At 39.6% G+C, this 26,430-nt stretch overlaps 2 protein-coding genes across 5 annotated transcripts in view; one reads left to right on the top strand and one right to left on the bottom strand.

Annotated features, from left to right (window-relative positions):
- Positions 1-21,509, top strand: part of LOC135248415 (myosin-16) — a 53,985-nt gene extending 32,476 nt beyond the window's left edge. For both annotated transcript variants that reach the window (XM_064323040.1, XM_064323041.1), the window contains 17 exons: positions 7,237-7,293; positions 10,439-10,525; positions 10,824-11,069; positions 11,344-11,461; positions 12,350-12,477; positions 13,399-13,595; positions 13,874-14,006; positions 14,186-14,402; positions 14,749-14,885; positions 15,829-15,932; positions 16,383-16,575; positions 17,519-17,722; positions 18,180-18,305; positions 18,444-18,614; positions 19,278-19,478; positions 19,781-19,927; positions 20,245-21,509. In XM_064323040.1, the coding sequence (XP_064179110.1) occupies positions 7,237-7,293; positions 10,439-10,525; positions 10,824-11,069; positions 11,344-11,461; positions 12,350-12,477; positions 13,399-13,595; positions 13,874-14,006; positions 14,186-14,402; positions 14,749-14,885; positions 15,829-15,932; positions 16,383-16,575; positions 17,519-17,722; positions 18,180-18,305; positions 18,444-18,614; positions 19,278-19,478; positions 19,781-19,927; positions 20,245-20,394 (2,616 nt within the window). In that variant the 3' untranslated portion in view covers positions 20,395-21,509. The remainder of the gene's footprint in view (positions 1-7,236; positions 7,294-10,438; positions 10,526-10,823; positions 11,070-11,343; positions 11,462-12,349; positions 12,478-13,398; positions 13,596-13,873; positions 14,007-14,185; positions 14,403-14,748; positions 14,886-15,828; positions 15,933-16,382; positions 16,576-17,518; positions 17,723-18,179; positions 18,306-18,443; positions 18,615-19,277; positions 19,479-19,780; positions 19,928-20,244) is intronic.
- Positions 21,510-21,677: 168 nt separating this feature from the next.
- Positions 21,678-26,430, bottom strand: part of LOC135248417 (growth arrest-specific protein 7-like) — an 85,535-nt gene continuing 80,782 nt past the window's right edge. For all 3 annotated transcript variants that reach the window (XM_064323042.1, XM_064323044.1, XM_064323043.1), the window contains one exon: positions 21,678-25,829. In XM_064323042.1, the coding sequence (XP_064179112.1) occupies positions 25,716-25,829 (114 nt within the window). In that variant the 3' untranslated portion in view covers positions 21,678-25,715. The remainder of the gene's footprint in view (positions 25,830-26,430) is intronic.

Raw genomic sequence — 26,430 nt, forward strand, 5'->3', positions numbered from 1 at the left:
TCGGTAGCCGAGTCATTTTTACTATTATATATACCTTATATACCTTTAGCCTACTTAACCAAATAATTAGTTGGCAGAAAGCGTAATCAGCTTGCTATATTTGGTAGTCCAGTAGCCTATGCTAAAACAGTTCGCAACTTCGGCTACCAAGCCATTTGACTAGCTAGCTAACCCTAACCGGCAAATATTCAATCTGTCAAACGTGTTTGACGGCTTGTCAGTCGTGTACATTCCGTAAATGTCTACCTGGGCCATACTTCACGCATGTGACAAAGCTACTATAATCCCGATTTTGGGATAAACACTGCACAATTTTCAGTTTCACAAAGCGAATTAAGAGTCTTAAGGTTTATTTGCTGAATAACATACAACACACAATGAAATCACACAGAATTTAACGAAATTAACCATCTTTGTAAGACTGGCATTTAGAAAGGAACATGTTTTTAACATTTAAGAGACCGACAAGAGCATTTAAGACAGTGGTTCTCAGAATCGGTCCTGGGGGCTCCTTGCGTATATTGGGTTTTCGCCATTGGTTTTGATGATTTACGAGAAAAAAGAAATAATAGCCTAATAATAATTAGAAATTCAATGTAGCCCACATTATTTTTGTCTTCATGCACCAGGTGGAAAACTTGCTGTACAAAGTGCGTTGTCATATTTACACGCCTGCAAATCAGTTATTAAAATACTTGGTAGATTTGTTAATCACCGCTGACAGTGTTAATTTTTATTAGGTAGAAAGTGACTTGCGAACGATCGGTCAGCTAGCGTCACCCAGCAAGTGAACACCACAAACGGCAAAGGAGTAGCTAGTAGCAGTTACTGGCTCATTAACTGACTGTGGCGAAAACCTACGACGATAACTTGCTCGGTTAACAGCAGGTCTACCAGACAGTTATACGAAAATTAGTCTAGTCAAATCACCAGTAGTCTACACATCTCTGATTGATTGACCATCAGTGTAGTCGATGTTCTTCCCCTGTGGTTCATATTGCTAATGCGTGAGCTAACCACGTACAGCCTACCTAGCTCACTGGCAAGCTGGTATGCTAGCTAAGCATATTTGTTTTTGCTGAGAAACATAAATTGAAGATAACTGAACATAATTGTATTATTAATGTCATACATATAACGTGATTACATGATATAGTACAGTCACGGATGGAAATTAAACATTTGATAATATATTTTAAAACATAACGGCAGACAGTCAGCTATCCTCAAGTTCGTTCTGCAATCGTTCGTTCAGGTTGATGGGCTTTTCCGCACCGGACTGTCAATCACATTGTAAAAATCACAAGACCACTTAACTCTATGGTTTTGGCTCCAAATCGACAACATGGCCGCGCCCACCACTGAGCTTCAAAACGTGTTTTAGAGACCCACGGAGAGTCAATGGGTGACGTCACAGTAGCCCTGTCCATATTTTTTACAGTCTCTGGTTTAAACGTATTACTGCTCATCTGGTGTTGGTTGTGACTGCTCAGTGAGTGTGTGATATGCTCTCAAGTGAAAATGTAGCATCTGTTTGTGCACGTGACATATTTCTGAACACCTCACAAGGAACTAAAAAAAAGAGCCATTTGGTCTCACTTTGAGCATATTCTAGAAAATAATGTCACATGTAAACTTTCCAACACTGAGCTAACTTTCTCCATACAACAGCACTGGAACGATGCAAAAGCATGTACTGTACTTGACAGTGACTGTGAGTGATGAGCCATGTACGTATCAATCATGGTATCAGATTGAGCCCAATCGCATTTAATTCTCAGTGAACATCATTGAGAGTTTTCTGGCTTAGATTTATCATGTGACCAGCAATGTTTCTGTTCTTATTAAAGGAAAGATTTCTTGGATTTTTCTTTATTGTTACTTAAATAAAATGTATTTATTATATATTTAAGTAAACCCAACACTATTACTGTGTTGTATCCTCTTGCATTTTAAGTTGTCTGCTCTGTAGGCTACGTATGATGTGGCGCTTTTCCACGATTTGCACTCTTATACAGGCAACAGTACTGTATTTACCATTGAACTCTGCTCTGTGGCTATTTTTGCAACTTGCAACTTTGTATTCAAAAGAACATCTTGGATATAGTTTATGTAGCGTGTCAGTTTAAAATGCAGAACATTTAGAACCCCCCCCCCCCCCACACCAAACCTTGTCGTTTAAACATGTAAGCTCTTTTTTTGCACCATGTAACGTTTCATGATTTTCTGAGTTTTGCCCATCCCGTGTTTATACTGTCATTTGTTACCCTTTCATAATTAACATTAATAGCCCATGACAGGGGATATTTGACAACCTGAAATTAAGTTATTCAGAGAGATAAATCTAAAAAAAAAAAAACACTACCAACAACAGCAGCCACAGAAATGGATGACCACATAATTGCTAACAGATCTATGCCCATTTGTATTTAACATCTATGTTCTGGCCACTCCTACAGGTTAACCAGGCAGTCTAGGCTGAAGAACTTTATGCAGCTGGGGTCAAACCTTTAATACTGTTTGCCTGACCATCCTTTGAACTATCCAGCCAGGTGGTGACAGACTTGAGGCACTTTAGGCATGGGCGATGGGTGGTCATCTATACAGAAGCAATTTAAATACTATGAAACACATTTGTTATTTAATATTATTTTAGGGGCCTGTTTTGCAGACAGTGATTAAGCCTAGTCCTAGAATAAATTCTATTTTGAATGGTGATTCTCTATAAACTGAATTTAATCTAACCTTAATATTTGTCTATGAGTGTTTATGGTATTTTTAATCATTATTAAAAATTAGTCAGAATTTCTCCCAAAAAGAATAATCCTGTAAATTTCTGACAAGCAGCCAGTTTTCAGTTTGATAAGAGCTCCTTGAGAAACCAGACACAAAACAGGAAAAAAATGTGTTCTGTCCCTAGGGGTCAGAGGGCCTTACAATATAGAATTTACTACCTGTGTTGCAGCAGTAATTACAGATACCATGCGAGGCTGTAAAGTGTTTCACACCGTGTCACTGTCAATGAGGAGAAATCCTCTTGAACTTAAGCTGTAGTGCATACACCCACGCATAACTTGAAAGAGAAGGAATATTACATCATCACAGTCTTCTAAAACCTCCACCTTTAACATGGATGTAAACATTGTTTTTGATTATTACACTGAATTACACTTCCATTGATTTTGGGGGATGTGATTCATTTCCCTTTGTTTCATTCACACTTTTTGCTTCCTATTACTTAAAAAAAGATTCTCACTAGTTAGGAATGAACCTGCAACTCTTGAACTTGCGTGATTTGAACAGCAGAAGGGTTGAGAGATCCCAATTTGCACATCTGTTCTGGAAAGCTGCCCCTTTGTCGCTCGGAAAAACCCTACTTCCTGTCAACACAGACTAAAGACTGCTCTGATGAAAATGGGGCAGGTAAAGTTTAATAATACTGCTTTGAAGTGTGTCCTTATCAAAGTCTGTGATCAGATACAACTTTTGCCAGGAGACACATGTGTATCCCTATTGTCTGCCCTCCAAAGCTTTTGTCATTTTCTTCCTGAAAACAGTCACAAGGTGATAAGGAGATAGCAAGACAAATGTATGAAAGATATGATGGATTTCAATGTCATTATGCAATGTATATAACTATATATAACTTAGGTATGCTTGCAAGTCTTTCAAGTTACCACTTAATGTGGGTGGTATTAATGGAAACAAGGCATAATTCCTCCTGTGAACCAAGTGACCATACAATTACAGCAATACTGAGCACCACATGAATTTACTTTAAAGAACAAAGATGCTGAATAATGGGACTTATTGTTCAGTTCTCCATCAGGAATAATTGGACCATATGCGTGGAAGTTAGATGATAGATATGAGACCAAAAATCAGCTATGTTTGATGCAGCCTCAGGTCTCCGATATGTTTGTGCCAAGGCTTTCTGGTAATCCCATTGTTATTCTGTTGTTTCCTGTGGTGCATATGTTTCCGCCTTCGCTATTGGAGAGCACTGCTTTATTAGCATTGAAGCATTAGGAAATCTCACATATGATTGCAATTTATGATTAATTATAATAGTGAAAAGTCAAGTTGGATGGGCTGAAGTGCTGAAACTCTTATTACAGGTCATTCTAAAGCTCAAACTATCAAAAAGCCAGGTACTTCTTTCACTAGTCTCTCCAGTCTATACAAACTTGTTTCTGTTTTGATTGTTATCGATTGAAATAGAAACAGTATGACCCCCAAAAAATGCAAAAACTGAATGAATCATATTTGCTCAAAGGAAAGAAAAAGTGAAATTTTTTTGGTTCTCTGCTGTAATTATGGTATATTTAATTAATTAAATTTAAAGCAACACCTTACCTTTAAATTTTGACACATTAATTGTAATACTTCACCTTGAGCTGCAGCTCGAGAAACAGTACAGTAGTGGACCGCCTGAGTCTTGTCAGCATTCCCCTGCTGTTCTTTAAATCTAAATGAGTGTGTGTTGAAGGGGGTTCCCAGGTGTAATGATGGCCATGCAGAAAGATACCTGACCTTTGTGTGTGTGGCAGCTGAAAGAGAAAAGGAATGGTGAACAAGAAGGGGGCTGGACACTGCCCTCTGGAAGAGCCTTAAGTTTTTCAATCATCAGCTTTTCAGCTTGTAATTTGTCACTGCTTTTTTGGCAGCCTGTTGCTGACAGCTATCTGACAGGGATTTACTTGGTCTAAGTGAGTTCCAGGTATATGGTGCAAGGTATATCACTTCAAACATACGGTTAATTGCCTTGTGCTGATGTAGTCTGCAACTACAATCTCTACTAAAATTTATGTGCAATGGATTTACTCATTGGAGTATGCTGAATGGAAATGGTTTTATTGTGTATCCCTTTTGCATTTCTGCAGTCTTTCATTTGTATTATTGTATTGGTTATTTCTGGAAAATGCATGTTGTCCTTAATTATTATTATTATTATTATTATTGGGCTAAATGAAGTTCGTAATGACAAAAATGATGGAAGGGAATGGCTAGATAAGAACTGGAAGTGTGCTCTGAAAGGGTGCAGGGGGTGTGGAGTGAAGCGAACCCCCTCCAGTGCCTGAACAGAGCAGAGCAGAGCAGAGCAGAGCTGTGCGTGTGAGATTCAGTCAGACTGCTACCGCACCATGGCTGTGCTCTCTGCTGAGGTCCTGCGCTGGCATGTGAGTACGTCTACCTGCCTGCTTACACAGGTTTGGATTTTGCAATGGTGGTGGAACGTCCTCTTCAGCTTTCAATGAACCTGAACAAAAGGTTTAGCGTTTCTAAGTGAATTAAAATGTTTTGACATTATTGTGACCTGTATTGCCACTTTTAAATATTTTTTAGTAAGTATACTTATTGTAGTGATTAGTGCATGCACATGAATTGAAGGTCTCTTGCAATGGATGTTGCTAAGTAAGTTAATTTGGTTCTGTAACCATTGGAAGAACAAGATGCCAGTGATTGACTATTTTAGTGCTAATGTTTTGTATGCTTTTTGCATAATCATGATGTATTCACATGCAATTTATAAAGGAGATAAACATCAGTTTTGATTTGTCTTCCCTGTATGTTTTAAGGGATGTCCTCCAGCTATACAGTTTTTCTGACAATTTGCTTCCTGACAGACACAAAACATGATTAATGTGGTGTAACTTGTAAAAAAAATAACTGCTAGGAAATAATCAAAGCTTGGACGTGTTGTGACAAATTTCTACTCATGCAAATATTTCACTGCCTTTTTTCCCCTCTGAGGTTGTTTTTGGGATTTCTATTGTTAGACTCACACGAAAGGAAAATGTGCATACTGTGCATTCATATGGTTGTATTCATTGCTATAACTTATAGTTTATGAATGATATAGAATAGCCATTGGAGAAAAGGGAGACGCTGCCTTGTGGGACAGTTACCACAATTGCCGGACATTGAAAGAATGGAATGTGTGTGGTGGTGTCTTCATTAAGGTGTGGAGCCTCTGCTTGTCTGAGCCATTTTGTCAGGGGAATTCCAGTGTGGGCTATCTAGTGACTCTTCTTTTGTGTCTCACCCTGTGTTTATGCAGTAAATAATCATACCACTACTGCCAACTGGCAACCCTGTCTCTGGCATAAAGTGAATTAGCGTGGACCTGTGTAAGTGAGTGAAACCGATCCATGGTGCTTGGGTTAACTTAATCTTACAGAGGGCAAGTGCAGAGGAGGCAAATGTGGTCAGATTGATATAGTTTCAGAGCCAAATACCTTTCCTGCTTTCTTAGAGCAAATGTTCTCTGTCACAACATTATTTGTTGTAACCTGTGAAGTTAAAATTGAAGTATTCATTTTCATGCATGTTTATACACAAGTTTTCATTGTTAAAATGTTACTAAATAGAAACTTGGAATTGTTTCAGCTGCAGTAGATTTACTGCAGTTGTGGTTTACTTCTTTGTACAGGCTCTACAGTATGAAGTTGCTGCCTCTTAGTAAAACATTGACCTCTTTTATGGAAATGTAGTCTCCTGTCTATCTTTTTGTTCTTAAGACCACGTTTTAATGCTTTTAGAAATGCAATTATTTTTTGCAATGCTTTGAAATAATTTATGATTAATGCCATTGGATTTAAATAGCTCCAGGAAAGCAATAAACACAAACAACCTAAAGTTTCACAAGAATATAAAAGCTTTTTTTGTTCTTTTAAAATAACATTTTAGGGACATAGCTCTGGGCTATGCAGTCTGTGATAGTACACAGAATGCTGCTCTAAATTGCTACCTGAGAAAAAGGAAGCCACAGGCATGCAAAGGCCAGCTAAAACTAGTGGAGCCACTCGCCGCAACACAAACAGCTACACCCTTCAGACAGCTAAAATGGAAACCATTTGTGAGGTCTTCAATTTTCATGCAACAGCCATGCTTTTCATCAGGTGTGAAGGTGACCTACAAAAGAAAAAAAAAATCAAGACAGAATAAAGATAGATTGTGCACTTATCTGGAAACTTGTTGTAAGCCAGTTTGGTCTGAATCCATTATTTAGCTGAGCTGAGCAGAATAGCTGCAAGCTGTCAGGAAAATTCTGAGTAAAATTGTTTCCATATACATTGGTGTAAAGCAGACATGAAGAAAGAGGCCTTGTAGAAACATTGTCTCAGAGGCTGGGCAACTTGAAGAAGGGTGAGCAATACCTGGAACCAGTTCTGAAATAAAGAACCTGTTCTCTCCCTCTACACCACTCCCTCTCCCTCCCCGTCCCCCCTGCAGGCTCGCATTGAGGAGCTGGAAGAAGAGCTGGAGACAGAGAAAGCTATGAGGGCTAAGGTATGTGACCCAAATTACATTATAATTATAATTATAATTACATTTGCTCTCCTTTTAACCAACGTGCCTTGGCCCTGGCAAATTTACCCTGGCATTGGCCCTAGGAAATTTACCCTGGGGTATTGAAGTTTTTTAGAACCGTTTAGTCAAGCCCAAAGTAATATAGAATTAAACTATCATTCACTTGGGGAATGTTTTCATTAAGTGGCATTCTGAGCACATCACTGTTCATAACACTTGTCTGTGATTATGCAGGATTATGAATCCATGTTTTTCCATTCAAACTGCATAATGTCATCTATTTGTGGTCTGCTCGGGACAGAGTGGTACAAGACACAGAAATGGAAAACCACCTGTTTTCCTTTCTAAGCCACATGTCCTGCATTTCAGTATGGTTACAGATGGTAATAACTGTGGTTAAGACAGCACTGTAACACACAACTCAGCAGGTAACAAATTGTTGCCTCATTTGTCATTCATTTATTTGCGGAAGAGCAGTATCTGCTGGGATATGAAAGGGGATTTGAGGGAAAGTTCCTAGAGTCAAGGTGATTCAGAGTTGTGCAGTGTTGTGATTGATGGACTGACAGGGTCAGGAAATCCTCAGAGAATTTCAGAGGGGAGCAGGGGCCTGGTCTTTAGCCAGTCTGTGGGGCCTGGGTCCCAGTACTTTCAGTTACCCAAAAACATCTGCACCTGTGATAACAAACTTGAGGGAAGCCCTGGTGGTTTTAATTATCATACAGGGCAACTGGAGCAAAAGAGCTCAACCTTCCATATGCTCAATCAAAACCATCTATAGGAGTCATTGAATTATTCAGCCAGCTAGGCTCCCCAGGAGTGAAACCAAGGAAACAGAACAGCAAAGGGAAGTAATGTTTTAATTTTCTGGAAGGTGATACAGTAAAACTTTACTTGAAGTATTGTGAAATTATTACAAAGCATCATGTTTCCATTTGTGTGAGAAAAAAAGCCTGAACACTACCTCATAGCATACAGTGCAAATGTTCATAAATCTTTATAATAGCTTGCGGAAAGTGTTAGGCACTGCTTACGAAAACATAACAGGTGCTGCTGATCATGATGCGTTTTGAAAACAGTGTACGTGAAATATATAGTCAGTCTGAATAGCTACATTCTGTTTTATTGCACTGACTAAAGATATTTACTACATTTTATTATATAAAGGCACATATAACCATTTTTTCTGTGGTAGCAGACTATTAACAAAAATTGGTAATGCACATGCTTGTAGCATTTTTTCAGTCATGCAGGTCTTTGTTGTGAAAAGCTAGTCAAAATGGGTGGCATCTTAATAGCACTGAGGTCTCCCTAACTGCTCCCTCCATTTCACCTGTTAAAACCGAAATCCACTGTCCATGTCAAGCACAGACCTGCTTTTCTTATCTCCAAGTACCTGCTGCTTCAACAAGGTGGTTTTATGGAGTAAAACAAAACATGCTCCAGCAGAAGACAAACAGAGAATCCCATTGTTCTGTTCTGTTCAGGTCAAAGAGATAACATCAGAACTGCAGCTGACAGCGTCATCATCCTGAGATCATCTCTTAAGGAATTTCTACCCTTTTGCCCCCCATTATGAGTTCAGCAGTGCAAATCTGACCTTCTGTCAAGCGTGCGCAAAAACAGCGTCACCATAACTGTGCAACTGCGTTAGCACTATTCTCTTAATGTTTTTGAAACCATAGACCACCCTACAGAAAGTGGGTTTAGTGGGATACTTGGTTGAAGCAACTGTGCCACAGTCATTGGAGTGGTGCATTATGATAACATGTCATACTGCAAAAAGAGGGAGCCATTGCTTTTCCATTTAGCAATGTCAGACAGCAGACTGTATCGCATACTGGATCTTCACTGTTTTTGAGTGTTTTCAGTCAAAAGTTTGATTCACAACTATTGATTCACAATGTTCTTTCAGAGCCACTTCAGCGTTCCTTTCAGAATTTTTTTTAAACATTTTCCGTTTTGGTCACTCACCTTTGCTTCAGAATCCACCCACTGTCTATTCACCATCACTCCCTTTCCTTTCATAATCACCATTGCACATTTCACTTACCTTTTTGGTGCTAAATATAAAAAAAAATAGTGAGATTTTTAATACAAAGAAAAACATGTAAACGACCTCTTATCGACAAAAAACCTGCCCTTTTGCCATCGTGAAACAATAAGACATTCTTGTTTGTTCATTTAATAACCATATGTTTCTGAGCACAAAACTGGTGCATGTTTATGGGCTTTCTATGGCAAAAAGTCAATCTTTCTAAACAAATTTTGTCTTGTTCTGATCTCTCTTTATTGCTGTTTGAAGAACATGTTTTTGGAGCTGACAAAAGCATTCCACCACGATCCCCTGGAATACTCTGCCATTGTACACTTGGTATCAAAAGAAGCAAGTGCCTTGTATCAAGGAGTTCTTCCCATTAGCCTTGTTGTGCATCATCAAAATATACGGGCACCTTATACTTTGTCCTCACTCTTTGGGTTTAAATTCACATTGCTGCTCACTCCCATGACCTGTTGGCATGATAGCGTTCTGTTTGTCTGTTTTCAGGTGAACTACATCTGTGTTCATAAATGCTGAGAGATTGTTTAGCTTCTAGATATAATATTTTAACATTATTAAATGTGCACTGCAAGTGTACTCTGATTGTAGTGTGCCTATATAACTCAAGGGTTTCTTATCCTTTTCGTCTTGCAGCAAGCACTAATAAAATTCCTCAGAAATGTGTTCATCTGCTTTTGATGTTAATGGCACATGTCATTGCCCCAAAGTTTGTTTTGCAAAAGTATTGAGAACAGCTCTGTCTGCCCCACAGATGGGTGCACTGGGAAAAGAAATGTGCACATGAAAATAGAAAATAGTCCAATGTTGACAGTTCAGTTCTTTGATGATATAATTAAATACATTTCCTGCCAGTGTAGTTGTATCCATATGATACAAGTGTTTTTTTAAACTTTCACTGTATTAGTCAAAATTAATTTGAATAGTTCCTCTGAAAAAGTACATGCTAGCATATTTCAAATAATACTTCAGAGAAAAACAAGCAGATCTGTACGGCTGGTGAATTTGTCTTGATTGTGTATGTCTGTTCTTATGTGTGTGTATGTGTGCAAATATTTGTGCCAGGTGGAGAAGCAGCGCTCTGACCTGACCCGTGAACTGGACGAGCTGACTGACAGGCTGGAGGAGGCAGGGGGAGCCACCGCTTCCCAGGTACACAGGAGAGAGCTGGCTTTGCTCTCTGCTGCAGAGCTTGATCCGTTCTGCAATAGATAATTACTCTGATCAGATACCCACAGGCAGAAAAGAGAACCTTCATATTGTCATTATCTGGTCCTGAGTTTCTACTCTAAAGCAAGCAAAACTCACACGTGCACACGTGCAGCATTTCTGTCAGTTGTTTCCGGTTAGAAAGGGCCCTTGTTTCTGTTGGGAATATCTGCTGGGTCAGGGTCAGGCTAAATGGCTCTCTCTTGTCCTCTCCCATTGCCCTCTCTCTTTCTTTCTGCAGATGGAGGTGAACAAGAAGCGCGAGGCGGAGCTGCAGCGTTTGCGGCGGGAGCTGGAGGAGGCTTCCCTGCAATCTGAGTCCCTGGGGGCCTCCCTGCGGAAGCGCCACGGGGAGGCGTTGGCGGAGCTGGGGGAGCAGTGCGAGAGCCTGCAGAGGACCCGTGTCAAACTGGAGAAGGAGAAGCAGAACCTCCGTTTGGAGGTGGAGGATCTGGCCGCCTCGGTGGACAACCTCCAGAAGGCCAAGGTCAGGTCGGCCGATGCTCACGCACATAGCTCAGTTTGCACTCATATGTGATTGGTTCTGTCAATGTCAGTGCATCATCAGCACAAAATGGGCTGTACTGAGGGTCCAAGAGCAGAGAGGCTGTGGCTTTCATTCACAGAATGGGTGGGTTATTTAGTGTGGTAGACAATGGAGAAATGACACCATATCCACACTGGCACAAATGACAAGACCAAAGCAGGCATTTGTCTTTTGGAAGGCCAGCGATGAAAATTCCTCACTTCTTTCATCACAGGCATCCAGTGACACCCAGCTGCACAAGCTAGAAGACTTGCTTACCGAGGCCAACTCCAGGAATGAGGACCTGCAGAAGGCGCTGACTGAGGTGAACGTTGCCAAGAACCGGCTGACAGGTGATTAAAATCTAATATAAAATCTTGTAACACCTCCAGGTGTAATTCATGCTCCTCCCCAGAGCAGCAGAAACTTGTAAAAGTGTAAATTCATCTTGTTAATAGTGGACATATATGGGATTTAACATTGTATTCATTTTTTTCTCCTCTTTGGCAATTATCATTTTATTTGATATTTCATAAAATAAGTATTTTTCTCAGAGTAGAAAGATTGAGAGGAACAGAGCTGATAAATATCTTCTTTATCCATCAGGTAAAGGTTTGAAATCCATTGTAATTGTTGATTGACAGGAATGCTGGCTCATTTCAACCTCTTGTCACAATACCACATGACTGAAAAAAGGGAAAGTCAATGGTTATCTGGTCTGGCCAGAGCTGTGGTAAATGGTGAGAAGATGAGGATTTAGTTGGGTCAGAGAGTAGCTGGAGCCAAGTCGACAGGGCCAGCTGCCAGACACCACAGGACTCCATCAGCTCAGACCTGCAAATCACTTAATGCGAAAACCCAAACAAACGAAATGAATGACTAAACGGCTTCACAGTTTCTGCATCCTCCTGCATTCAAGCTTGGTAATGACAGAGCCTTGGCCACATCCTGCTTAATATTAACCTCCAAAGCCCTTGAATGAAGTAGGGTGGAACAGAGGAGTATCATTAAAAGTAGTCATGAGGTTTTCAATGCTCAACAATTCCATAAGCCAGAAAAAGACAGTGTTTTTCCCATACGTCAGAAACCCATATCAAATGACCGTGCTTGGAAAAAGAAGGCTTTGTGGGTTTCAAAGACGCACTGTAGCCGTAGTTATGTGTCAATCACTGCCTGTCACAAATGATTCATAGGAAGTTTGTATTTTGTGCAAATTGGACCTCCTTTATTCCTCTGCCCAGCTGATAACAACGACCTCAGTCGTCAACTGGAGGATGCAGAAAACCGAGCCGGCCAGATGAGCAGGACCAAAACCCTGCTGGCATCTCAGAATGACGAGCTCAAGAAGCAACTGGAGGAGGAGATAAAGGTACAGCAGGCCCACATCATCACTGCTCTGTAAGCCTAAACCTGTCCGATGTCTTCGCAGCCCATATATAAATCATGCATTCTTATCATTATGTGCTTCAACGCTCATTTTTCAAAACAGTGCTGTGCATGTTTTATGCCATCTGTCTCAGATATTTTGATACCTTGTGTGGTGAACTGAACTAAGGGGAAGTTACTGCAATTAATACACCCATTTTACATTCCATTCTTTTCATTCCATGTCAAATCTGCCTCTGAAGGACGTTACAGGATAATATTGTTAGCATAACACAAAATGCATAGTTGTGATAGAAAACAGACTCTTTAAAACATGAAAAAATTGCAAGAATTTTTCCATTACATATTGTAGCGAGTCTCTGAATTAGTGTCTGAATCAATATAACTTTGTAGTGATTTAAGGTTCCTCTGAAAGGTTTCTCATTAATAGAATGATGATAGGACATTAACTTGAAGTAACAATGTCCTACTGAAGTGCGTCAATATATCGCACTGAGATCATTAATGTTAGCTGACTAGTAGCATTATGTATAATGATGCTCTTCACTATTTTTAATTTAACCTGTTAGACCTAACGGGCTGGCAAGCAGCTTGTTCCAGTGCCTTATGCAACCTATGTGACATCCACCCTTATATTTCTACAGTCTTCCATTGCACTAAATTGAATTAGGATCTACTGTAATCCAACTCTAGTGAAAAAATTAGCCTAGCGCATCATATGTAGATTTAACTTGTTTTCCATTACCGTTTCTGATGCACATCGAGTTGTAACAATATAATTCTATAATGGAAAAAAGGCTGTAGATATTAAAAGAGCACACATAACAGTTTATGCCAGTCTTTGGCATATAGCCTTACCAGTCTCTACACTGTGGGATTCACATAGTCTTGTTTTCTTCCATAGACAAAGATGGCACTGAGCAGCAGTCTGAGCACCTTGAGGCAGGATTCTGAGCTCCTAAAGGAACAACTGGAAGAAGAGCAGGAGAGCAAGTTGGAGCTGCAGCGTTTGGTGTCCAAGCTAAACAGTGAGGTCACACACTGGAGGACTCGCTATGAGGCTGATGCCATCCAGCACACAGACGAGCTTGAGGACGCCAAGTATGAGCCTGTTGAGCCTCACATGCTGCATAAGCAGGCACACACACACACACACATACATGCACACACATACACAAACACACACACACATGCACAAACGCACACACATGCACCTATCAATACAGTTGTTCAAAACCAAGAATTTAAAATAAAATGGCTGATATTTGTGTTTATTTGCATGTACATTTATGTGTGTATGTGTGCATGTTCGTGTGTTAATGTGTTTATGAGTGAATGTGTATGTGCATTAATGTGTGTATGTGTTTTCTGCATTTCAGGAAGAAGCTGTCATCCCGGCTGCAAGAAGCTGAGGAAGCTGTAGAGGCCACTCAAGCCAAGTGTTCTAACCTGGAGAAGACCAAACAGAGGCTACAGGGAGAGGTGGAGGAGCTCTGTCTGGATCTTGAAAAGGTAGGGCTTACAACCAGATTCCAAACCATCCATGCAAATATATGACCTCAGATTGTTTTAAATACATTTGACACTCTCCCTCTTTCTCTCTCCATCTATTGCTCTCTCTCTCTCTCTCTCTCTCTCCATCTATTGCTCTCTCTTTCTCTCTCCCTCTCTCTCTCTCTCTCTGTGTCCAGGCAAATGGCTCGGCAACAGTTCTAGACAAGAAGCAGAAGGTCATGGAGAAGCAGCTCTCTGACTGGAGGCAGAAGTGTGAGGACCTGGTGTCAGAGGTGGAGGGCTGCCAGAAGGAGAGTCGCCAGCACGCCACTGAGCTTTTCAAGCTGAAAACGACCTACGAGGAAGCTCTGGAACAGGGGGAGGCCCTACGTAGGGAGAACAAAGCCTTCCAGGGTAAGAGGCTGAGGGCCCAATACATGCTTATAATCCAAACCAATCCTCAAAGGTGAGACTGGAGACTGTTCACTAAATCTGGAACTGTTTAGGCTGCTTGGCTTTGAACTGGAATACTGTGGGTAAAACATGTCCCTCAGCAGTTCAGGGGCTGACCAACCCATGACCTGCAGGAAGTCCACAGCGCAGACCAACAACAGCTCTACAGACCCACCATTTGTCTTGTGTTTAACTTTTTTTTCAAAGCTCTCCAACGTAAGGCGACACTCTCACCCCCCACCACCACCCCCTTGCTTCAGGCCCCTGTGTTGTGTTTCTGATAAAGACCTCCCTGGTGTTATTTCAGAAGAGATAGCTGATCTCACAGACCAGCTTTCTGAAGGCGGGAAGAGTGTGCACGAGCTGCAAAAAGCTAAGAAGAAAATGGAGATGGAGAAGGAGGAGCTTCAGGCTTCGCTTGAGGAGTCTGAGGCTGCGCTGGAGGTATGGAGTACATCTGTTATCACCATGTCTGCTTGCTAGTTACACCAAGGGCTTAAATAAGGGCCCAAATACCTTGCCTGTGGGCATTTGAAGAACAAGCCTAGGTCTAACACATGCATACTTCAAAATGCACATTAGCATGCTATATGCCATATAAGGTTTCCACTTCTCTCTTTTTCCAACACTACTCAATTCAAAATTTGTGTAAGAAATATGCAATAAACATTCAAATTCTCGCCTCTCAAATTTGAGCTTTGCAATAGATTCCAGACAGTAAACATTCTATTTTCTGTCTCCAAGCAATGGCTTATTATATTTTATTCTTTTTTAGAGTAGAAGTAAGTTTGGCCATACATGGCAAAGGAAAACCCCTCCTGGGCTACAACCTGAATTAGCACTCCATAATTAGGTTTGTTGGTGATCTTGGCCAGTGATAAGAATAGATTGCTCAGTTTCCCCAGTTACGAAAATGTCTACCATTTGACTTGCCCGGGACCCCCGGGGTGATTAGCACAAGAAACTGAGATGTCATGCTTGCTAGATTACCTCCCCTGTTGCCTGAGGGCTAGCTTTTAAAACCTTCAACAAAGCCATGTCTTTATTGCCTCTGTCGTCAAGTGCAAGAATCATAGGGAAGTTGTCAAGCAAGTAAATACCTGAGGTGCAAGGTAGCTTGAGATATTCTGTCTTGAAAGGAAATATGTAAAATTCTTCAGTTGAACTATAACCTGCCAAAATGGGTGTGGAGCAGTACCATTTAGCATTTTGTTCAACACTCAATTAGAAATAAATAAATAAAAACTCTTCTTTACTGCGAAGGTTGGTCTGCTGCTACAGTTATATTTCTAACATTCCAACATCTCCAGATGAATTATTTTAATGTATAAATAGCGATATGGCTTTAGAGTGTGATATTCAGTATTTTCTCTCTCACCCATCTCAGGCAGAGGAGACGAAGGTCCTGCGTCTGCAGCTGGAGCTGTCCCAAGCCAAGGCGGAGACAGAGCGCAAGCTGCAGGAGAAGGAGGAGGAGTTTGAAGCAGCCAGGTGATTTCTCTCTTCGTCACCCCAACGCTGTCTGCTATCTCCATCTGACCAGAATCTGTCATCACACACATTACACTTACGCTAATGTTCAGTTTATCTACGTGACATGCACGACAGAGCTATTGACTTCATGCTAGTTCCTGATTCAGTCTGATGAACATCGTCTGTATCTTGCTGCTAACACTAGCATCTTTCATTTTTTTTTCTTTCCTGCTCTCACTAATACAAGATAATTTCTCCTTCTCCTGGTAAGTTCCTTTCTCCTTTGGCTGCGACTTCCCCTGTGTTTGGGCATTTAGGCAACATCAGAAATTGCATCCAGTTCTACTAAAAAATAGTCTTTCTTACATGTTCAGTCCTTGGAAGTGTGTGAAGAATAGTGGAGTACTATAAGTATTATAGTACAGTTATTGATTGAGACACAATGATCTGTTTTCTGCCCCTGCTCAGAAAAAACTACCAAAGAACCCTGGAGTCCCTGCAGGCTAGCCTGGATGCCGAGGTGAAAGGTCGCACAGAGGGAGTGCGGGTAAAGAAGAAGCTTGAGAGTGACCTCAGTGAGCTGGAGCTCCAGTTGGATCTGCTGACTAAGAACAATGGGGAGCTGATGAAGACCATCAAGAAAATGCAGCAGCAAATCAAGGTGGGGAAGTCAGGGTCACGAGAACCCCCTACATGTGCATGGAAGTTGCTAGAATGTCAGAGCAGCATCATATTGTAATGGAGATGTTACAAAATAAAGACAAAAAATTACATGAATAAACACATACATTGACTTTATCCTGCATCAGTATTTAAGCCATGCTGCTTTTAGATGCAACAAATTTTATAGCATTATGGGAAGTGGTCTGCTCCTAACATCGACATATAAATCTAACTGCGTGAGTATTTTGTTCTATATCTGTGACTAACATGTATTGTTTAATTCACAGTTCCCTACACATACATGCAGGCATGTAGAGACAGCCATGCAGATAATAGACATTCCTTTTCAAAAAGAGACTATGACCAGTTAAATTTCTTTCCACACTCAACTACAGACAATTAAAATGAAATATCTGGTTTGTGTGTGCCCAGACCCTTGAATTGATAGCACTGGAAGGTTACAGCACCATCTGCTGGATATTCTACATAATATTTCGTCAATGTGCACAAAGAGTGGTTAATTCCAGTTTTGTTGGGCTAGTCTGTACGCAGGTTTTTGTTTTCACCAATTAGCCTAGCTAAATGAGCTAATTGGTTGTATGCACCCACACTGGTTCACTCATAGACTGGATCACAGTAAAATATTTCATGTAGAAATACAAAAACAGTCTTCAGTTGTCATTCATACACGTATCAAGAAATGTAGTTAAAATGTCAGATGGCATAAATTTTAGGGCTAATTAAGTCATTAAGGGCAGAAACAGATACAGCCCTCCTTCCCCACCTCTGGGGTACACCCATACCACACAGGAAGTGTGGAGATACTTCACTGTGAGGAATCATGGATAATGTAACTGCTTTGTATTCCTTAGGGTTCTGAGTCAGTTATTATTCTGTCACAAGTGATTGACTGACCCTGTCCCTCCTGGTGTCCTTGGCAGGACCTGCAGGCTCAGATGGAGGAAGATTCACATCAGCATGTGGAGCTGCGTGAGGAGCACACCTTGCTGGAGCGCCGCTGCACCCTACTGGTGGGTGAGAGCGAGGAGACGCGCGCTGGGCTGGAAGCTGCAGAGCGGGCCCGCAAGGCCCTGGAGACGGAGCTGCTGGAGATGACTGAGAAGTACAACGAGATCAACAGCCAGGTCTGCTCCTGCTTTTTTTTAAATCCCCTAACCTACTGAGAGTAATTCATGTGAAAGTAAGAATAAAAAGTGGAAAATGCAGACCATTAACCTTCAGAGCCACATGTGGACAGTAAGTCCTCAATCTGTTGCAGGACCATGTTTTAAATCACTAGATGGATGCTTGTGTTTTGTCAACTTTAAAGATGAAACTATAAAGGACCTGTCGGATGCTTTCAGTACATTTTCTTAGAAATGCCTCTACAATTGATAGCAGTGCACTTGTTCATTCAGTAATCAAACAGAAGAGTTATTTTCAGACAATGCACATTGAATAAACTGCAACAAATTTGTGAAATAACTGGAAATTTGCATTTGTCCACATGGGAATATCTTCTATATCATGAGAGAAATTTGTGTGAACGGGCATGCTGGGTATCTATGTAAAGGCAGCCTGTTTTTTCCTTGTGGTCTGCAGTTCCAGTCAGCTAACAGTGGGAAAAGGAAGCTGGAGGCAGACTTGCAGCAGCTCACACAAGAGCATGAGGAACTACATGGCGAGGTGCGAGCAGCCAATGATAAGGCAAAGAAAGCCACGTTTGAGGTATGCCACCCCTCTATCGATGCGTGTGTCTTTGTGTGTGTGTGTGTGTGTCCAGTTGGATCAAGCATATCAGCAAGGAATTTTGCTTTTACACCCTGCTGTGCAAGTGTGACGTGTGAGCGTTGCGTCCTGTGACAGGCTGCCCGGGTTGCGGAGGAGCTGCGTCATGAGCAGGAACACACGCTGCAGTTAGAGAGGGTGAAGAAGGGCCTGGAGGCTCAGGTCAAGGACATGACTGTGCGGTTGGATGAGGCAGAGCAGCTGGCCCTGAAGGGTGGCAAGAAAATCATTCAGAAACTGGAAGGAAAGGTACAACCTCTACATACCAAACAAGCCTTCACATATCTCCAGAATATAACCTCTATTTACCAAACAAACCTCCATATGCCTCCAGAATATAACCTCTACCTATCAAACAAGCCTTGAAATACCTCTACTTACTAAACAAGCCTCTGTATGCATCCAAAATACAATCGCTATTTACCAGATAAGCCTGTCTATGCCTCTAGAATACAACCTCTACCCAACAAGCAAGCCTATATATGTCTACAGAATAAAACCTCTGCTTATCAAACAAATCCCCTTAAGCCTTCAGAAAACAACCTATAACAGTGAACCCTCACACAAGCCTCCATATACCGTTGTAATATTAATCTACAAACCAAACACAAGATTAAATACAGTGCACCCTCTTTGCATTAAACATGAGCCTCCATACACCTTAAGAATAAGTCCCCGTATGTTTCCTAAGCATAGTGCACCTTGTATTTACCACATTATCTGCCATTTAAAATGTGTATTACCTTGTAAGCTCTGAATCATTTAATATAACATCAAGGGTTTTTTGGCTTCTTCGTCTTTCACACAACAATGAACAGCCATTTCACACCCACTTGTTCTATTGGTAATGTGTAGTCAGTTGAACTCATCTTCTCTGTCATGTTTGTTCTTATGGTTTTGTCCTCTTCACAGGTGAAGGAACTGGAGTTAGATCTGGATACAGAGCAGAAGAGGCATGCTGAAACCGTGAAGACCCTTCGGAAGAATGAACGCCGTCTGAAGGAACTCCTCTTCCAGTCAGAAGAGGACCAGAAGAACCACCAGAGAATGCAGGAGCTGGTGGAGAGGCTGCAGAACAAAATGAAGGCCTACAAGAGACAAGTGGAGGAAGCGGTATGACTCTTTCTGAACACAACTTTAGAGTACACTGTCAATGGCAGTCATAAAATGATTAATTGACCATACTTATCAAGAAAATTACCTGTTTTAACATATCTTAATTATCAGGTAGTGCTAGAAATGGACCCTTCAAAAGAAATGAGCACTCAAAAAAGGGTATCACTAGTTTGATATGATGTGTTCTGTCTCATAATGAAAAATGTTCAAATTTACCTTGTACCATTTCCTAAAGGCAGTTCATTGAAAGTAAGATAACACAGTTGCCATTATTGTTCACCAATCCCTACGCCTTTCAGGAAGAGCAGGCAAACATGAATCTGGCCAAGTACAGAAAGACAGTCCATGAGTTAGATGATGCTGAGGAGCGGGCCGACATTGCAGAGTCAGCACTCACCAAGATCAGGACCAAGAACCGAGGGAGTTTTGGCAAGGGCTATTCCTCCGTAAGTTTCCTCTTACTTCATAACTATTACTATGCTGATACCGTGCTGTCATTGAACAATAAAATTGAAAAAGGAATGATCAGTCCAATGATAAAATTTTTATTAGTTGACCAGTCATGGTGTAAGCACAGACTCAGTAGTCCGTAAGTGCTGCTGTGATATCCACATCTTTGTACAGCCTACAATAGAGTGGATATCAACAGAGACAAAGTATTGAAGCATATTAATGACACCATTGGGGGCTTTGTCTGCATTAATTCAATGTTTTGATCAATTTTGCTCGTTACCTATCTGGTTTTATGTCTCATCTTCTTCAGGGTTACAGCACTCCATTTCCTGGCGTCGTCAGGTCACCAAGTTCTGTCGGGTCAGAGGGCCGAGGAGAAAAGATCATCAATGACGATGACTCAGTCAGTTCTCTCATTCCTGCCTATCTCAACTCACTGAAGAAACTCATGATTGAGTAACATGTCTACGCAGACATCAATGAATGTGGGACAACACAATAAGTACAAAACATTCCAGATGGAGAAAAAACAAAAAACAAAACAAAGACTCTCATACAGATTTGATTTTCATTTTAAAATGTTTATTCTTTCACATGTTCACAGGATCCCCTGATTTGCTTGGTTGGTTAGGTTAAGCATACATCTTTCCACTTTTTAACTTGTTTGGATGCCATGTTGAGTACATTATATATAATGCAGAAATAAGAAATTAACTACATATGTGAAGTAAAAAGAAATTAATTCAAACAACCTGTAACACAGCTATAGCTGTGAGGAGCATGAAAAGAAAAATTACATCTTAAGAGGCTAATTCAGTTCTGTAGATCAAATTTCAGTTTTGTGGGTTTTCACAATAATGCAAAAAACAAAAGTGGAAAAAAACAGTTCAATTGAGCTTTGCTTCTGCAATATATAGTATTGTAATAACTAGTTATTTTGGCTTCTTGACAACATATATTTATGTCTGTCCAAAACTGTGTCCTCTGGAACAGATCCAAACCTAAAGTATAAGACTGATTCGTGAAAGCATTTGGTGAAGGTGCCAGACAAAATATTAGGGAGAGCCTTTGGGAAATGTATTTTTACTCAAGGTATATGAAAAGTTTGATCTGTTTTTTGGTTCAGGTCTTGTGTCTTTTGCCTTGTTTATTTACAGTAAATGCAGCAGAATAATGCGTGACCATCAGATTTTGAATCATTTGATAATATGCATAGTACTTACATATTAATATATGTTCACTTCATCCCTGGGAGAGAAAAGGAACTAAATGAATAATGATAAAAATGCATAATGTATTGTGAAATACTGTGAACTGGTTTGATTTGGGTCCCACATTTGAATTGTAAAATGGAAGCATGGATTGTGTTAGTGGAACATTCAGTCGTATTATAAACAGGATTACTTTTATGTTGTCATATTAATATTTTTTAATGTACAAAGTAAAAAAAAAATGTTCAAAGGTTTTTACTTGATAGTTGTATCTTCAGTAGTTTAAAGGAATTGTATGTCAATTCAGGGTCCATTTTATATTGGATTGTGACTTTTAAATAAAATCATTTGTATCATCTTAAAATCCATTTTTGATATTAACATAAAGCATTAGTCCTGTTGTTAATACAATGGAAAGCGTGCAATGTTCAGAGACAACATAAATATAACTAATACAAAACATTTTATAAAATAAAATCTTTTGAGATTTACTCTGAGAAAGCCTTAGGACCATATCAGAAACTGTACACAGTAGTTTTAACATCCAATTTAATCAATGTTTTATAGTAATGCAAAACATTCACTGAAGAGCAGTTATATCTTCATTTACAATCTTTTAAAACTTTCAATGTTCTAGTTACATACTTTCAACAGAATCAGATTTCGATATTACACTTTACACAACATTTAGGTATCAATATGAAACAGTAATTACATATACATCAGTAATACTTAGGGTAATTCAATGGGAAAAAAAGCTGCTGATTTAGTGATTGATTAAATATAAACGTAGTTGATAATGTTATCCTGTTAAAAGTTCTCTGAAAAGGAATAAAGAACAAAACAGTGTTCCTGTTAATTTCTGTATAAAAATAAGCATTGTGTAAAATAGGTTTAATATATTATCTGTACCCCTCCTACGACAAATCTTGGCTGCGGTTTTGCAACACATCTATATTATATATATAATTTTTAGTAATTTTTTGACCACTGAGAATATATTTTTTTTGTTCTGGATTGCACAGTATGGCAATTTAAAGAAAGGAGATCCCTGTTTTTTTAAAATTTATTTAAACAGAGCAGCCATATCCACAGTAGTATCAAAATAATAACTGTGAGTTGTGATGGGAAATACATACAAATATACTGTTGCTATGACCACATCTTTACCTCAGCTTAACCAAAACATAATCTATGGTCATTTACAATCAGAGGATTGAGATATAAAGAAAAAAAGAAAACAACAACTATCCATTAGTTAGCAGTCTAAGCTGAAAGCCATCACCAGTGCCTTCATGTTCAATCTTCCATAGTATGTCAAGCAAGGAACTCTGAGACAAGTATGGTTGCCTCAGGCAACTGTGCCTACTGTGGCAGTCACTGGTTTTCAGAAGGCCTGTATAGAGCATGTTCTGGTTGTTCAGTATCATGGCAGGCATTTTAAAAATCCTGATGAATTTGTGTGATACAATGGAAATGACATACACTGCAAATAGTAGAATGACTGAGCAGTCATACCAATTGTACATCTGGAGCTTTGCTTTAAAATGGATGAGGAAATATCCTCTTTGGTCTCACATTGGTCACAAAATAAAATACCATTGAGCTGCACATGTTGCAGTCGCAAGGAAATTATTAATTGTTTTTCAAGGATCCATTCAAAATGGATAATTGCAGAATTAAAAAAAAAAAAATTATAAACTCTGGGGACAGCATATCAGTATGAAAGTGCAAGGGCTTCTCTCAAAAGACAAAAAATAATCAATATTCACAAAACAAAACTGAACAATATAGATTAAATGGAATAATGCCTCAAGGGAGACACGATCTGAAACATTTTCCCTATATTTAACCTTGTAGGCACAGATCATCACCATGGCGTCTAAACCAGAGACATTCCACGTGCAGTGCCCCACAGATCACATCTTACGACAGCTGCATGTTCTTTGCTAGCAGTGCCAAAGCCATCTTCAAATTTCATAGAAGCTAGTCCTTCCATCCTTAGATTGTCAGATTACAGAACCATTTCAGAGTATTGACAAATCCTAGTTGACATTCAAAATTATGCATGCTCAACTGAACATACGTGGTACTTGCAGGGACTGACAAGACAAGAAACATTTCTTTTGTTAAACAATTTTTCCTCTTTTTTCTTGACAATTTGGAAATTTGTATTTGCTTTGCATATTGTTTCATTAACACAAGAAACACTAGCCAACTTAAACCCACCCTAAACCTTTTTTCTTACAATATTTAAAATATATATGGCCTTCACACAATGTAATCACAATCAAAGGATGAATCCAGTTTTTCTAAAGTTGAATTATGTATATATAACATTTAAAATACACGGCAATGACTTGAATGGTACACCTGTAGATGTAGTTTTAGAAATCCCACACTCCATACTGAGGACAGAATCTTGAGTATCTCTACTCTGGTCTCTTCCAATATCATGGACAGTATTTCCTGTATGAAATACAAATCCATAATTTGAGGATGGTTTTGGTATTTAGTCATACACATAAAGAAATTTGCCTCCATTAATCATTTATGCAAACTGACTTCATATTGAGGATGTGTGTGAATGAAGAAGTTTCCCTGAATCTGTGCTTAATTAAAAGTAGCAGCTGCCTTAGAAGTGTATATACCGTCACCCGAACCCCTATAAAATGTCCTTATGTTAAAATGAGATAAATTTAGTCCTGCCATTACAATCATGTTGCATACTTTAAAAGTGGCCTGCAAGATAACATTTGAAAATTAATAAAATAGCTTCATTTTACATATTGTGAATCCATATAACGTTTAACTGAAGTAACCTCTTCATGATTTCTGAATGTATTTCTTAGTGATTCTGGATTGTTTGCATCCATACAGAAGTTATTAATAAAAATAAGGTCAATAAAATTATAATTTAGTCTACACCACAAGAAGTGGAAATGCATATAGTAAGTGGAGTTTAGTGGCTGAATGAGGAATTGCTGTTCAGCCTTCCACATATGATCAGTTGTCAACCCTAAACAGGACATAGTGTATAATGGGAATATTTATTAATTTACAAGTGTGTGTACATGTGTGTACATTGTCTATTTATGCATACAGGAACTCAGTTAACCTTCTTTACTTCAGTTCACAATTCACTAATATATTTATATTTAAATGCATGTAATATAGATAACATACATACAATTATTCTTCTATTTTGATTCCTTGTGAAGCCAGGAATATAGTGGGGCACAGAATATCATGTGCTATACAGTATGGTCCAAACATGCACAGACACACAGTGAGACTGCCATGTTAATGTCAACTGTGTGGGTGAAGAAACATTTTAGGAAGGGATTGTACATTAGTTTATCAATTTCCTTGCTTAGACCAAAGGCACTGGAAGAAATTATAATTAAATACTCGCCTGTGACCAGTATTGCAAAGCAGGCAATTAGAGCAAGATGAACTGTATGCATCTGCAAGCAATCTCAGTTTGAACAGAAAAGACTCTATGAAACATGGACAATACTATAAATTAGGATCAACAAATAAGGCATCCATTAAGACAGCATCTGGTGGTAATTACAAGGTGAAGCAACATAAACCCTTGTAAATTAGCAGATATTAGCAACATTACCTATCTGATTAATGAAACAATTTAACAAGGGGTCGCATTTATGGTTAAAAAAACAAAAAAAAAAAACAATTCAGGTGTGCTGTGCTGTCTGAACTGTGCAACATGTAACACATTTTAAAAACAAAAAACACATGACTGGGGGCTGTTGAGTGGCTCATCCTGGTAAGACACTGATATCATGGATGGGCCCCACAGTCTGGTTTGGAATCCGGTTGTGAACAGCAGCCCCGCATAGTGTTACAAAATTGGGATTACACTGCCTTATTGCACACTTGCAACCACCTCTGTCCGACTGGGAATCTTGCAAGCTGTTATGTAAAACCAGCAGCTGACATAAAATTATTCCTGAATGGATAGCTGGTTGTAGCAATGAGTCCTGAAATATATGCAGTTGGGCATTACAAAATGGGGGAGAAAAAGGGGGAAAGGCATTTAAAAAACTAATGCTCAGGATTGAAAATTGAAAACTTCACATTTCCTCAAAAAGTGATAAATAAAAGTTGACTTAGAACAGGAGGTGCACAAGATTCATCATAATCTAGACCCTACAGAAAACCCACTGTTTCTGTGATCCAGGCCTTAAACACCATACGTCTTTTGTTCCAAGCAAATTCTTAAATGAAGAATGCAGCCATTATGAAAAGCCTTCATATATGCCCAGTAATGTGAATAATATGCTGACTAATACATATTTTAAAGTCCAGATTTCTGGTTGGTCACTAATACAGCCTTGGCTAATGCCTTAAATATTGATCCAAAAATATAATGACACTAAAATATTCGCCTTGTAGCCATGGGTACAGTACATGGAGTGTTGCCGTTAATAGTCTCAGGCTCTGAGTTTGGAATGTTCCTGTGAGATGTGGGTGATCCTGAAGCGAAGCCACACCCTGTGCTTCTCTGTGGCCCTCGGAGGACAGTGTGGCTCCAGGTGTGACTCATTTAGATCTCCATGTCCACCGGCCGGAGTTGCCCAGTTTTGTGTTCATTCACCCACAGCTCTCTGTCTTTGGCTGGGTCCACGTTTTGGAGAAGCTGGTCCACCGGCTCCACCGTCTAAATATCACAAACGCATGTGAGTTAATTCAACTAAAGAAAAAGTGTTTATTAGTCAGAAAAAGGAATCCATGTATTAATCTGTGTACTTGACTAGGTTTAACATGTGTTTGTGTGTATTTATATGTGTTTATGTGGGTGTGCACCCGGACCAGGGACATCTAGTTGGTAGACCCAAGTGGCAGCAATTATAGTATGCTTGTAGGAATCTCTCCAAACAACTGTGTTCCAATAAAACTCATGCTAGTTCTACAATGTCTGCTAAACTTACAGGCATCATTAACAACTAAACCAACCCAGTATGTCAAAGTTGGCAATGAGCCTGCCCAGTACAGACTTAACTGCATGTATTTTACCCCAGGCTATGAATGCAGGTTTTTCCACCAATTAAACGGGTCACATTTCATTACTGCCATCCCTGTTTTTTCTTATTGTTTTAGATGTCCCTACTTAATACAGGGATATTGCACTAACAGCTTAAAAAGTCATCTGATACTTCTTGGGGATGGGTAACTAACAGAAATATTTATTTATAGAAGACTATCCTTTGATGTTTGACCTGTACTGACTCACTGACGCACTGAGTGAATCTATAATGTAC

The sequence above is a fragment of the Anguilla rostrata genome, chromosome 2, assembly GCF_018555375.3.
Source record: "Anguilla rostrata isolate EN2019 chromosome 2, ASM1855537v3, whole genome shotgun sequence".
Lineage (NCBI taxonomy): Eukaryota > Metazoa > Chordata > Actinopteri > Anguilliformes > Anguillidae > Anguilla > Anguilla rostrata.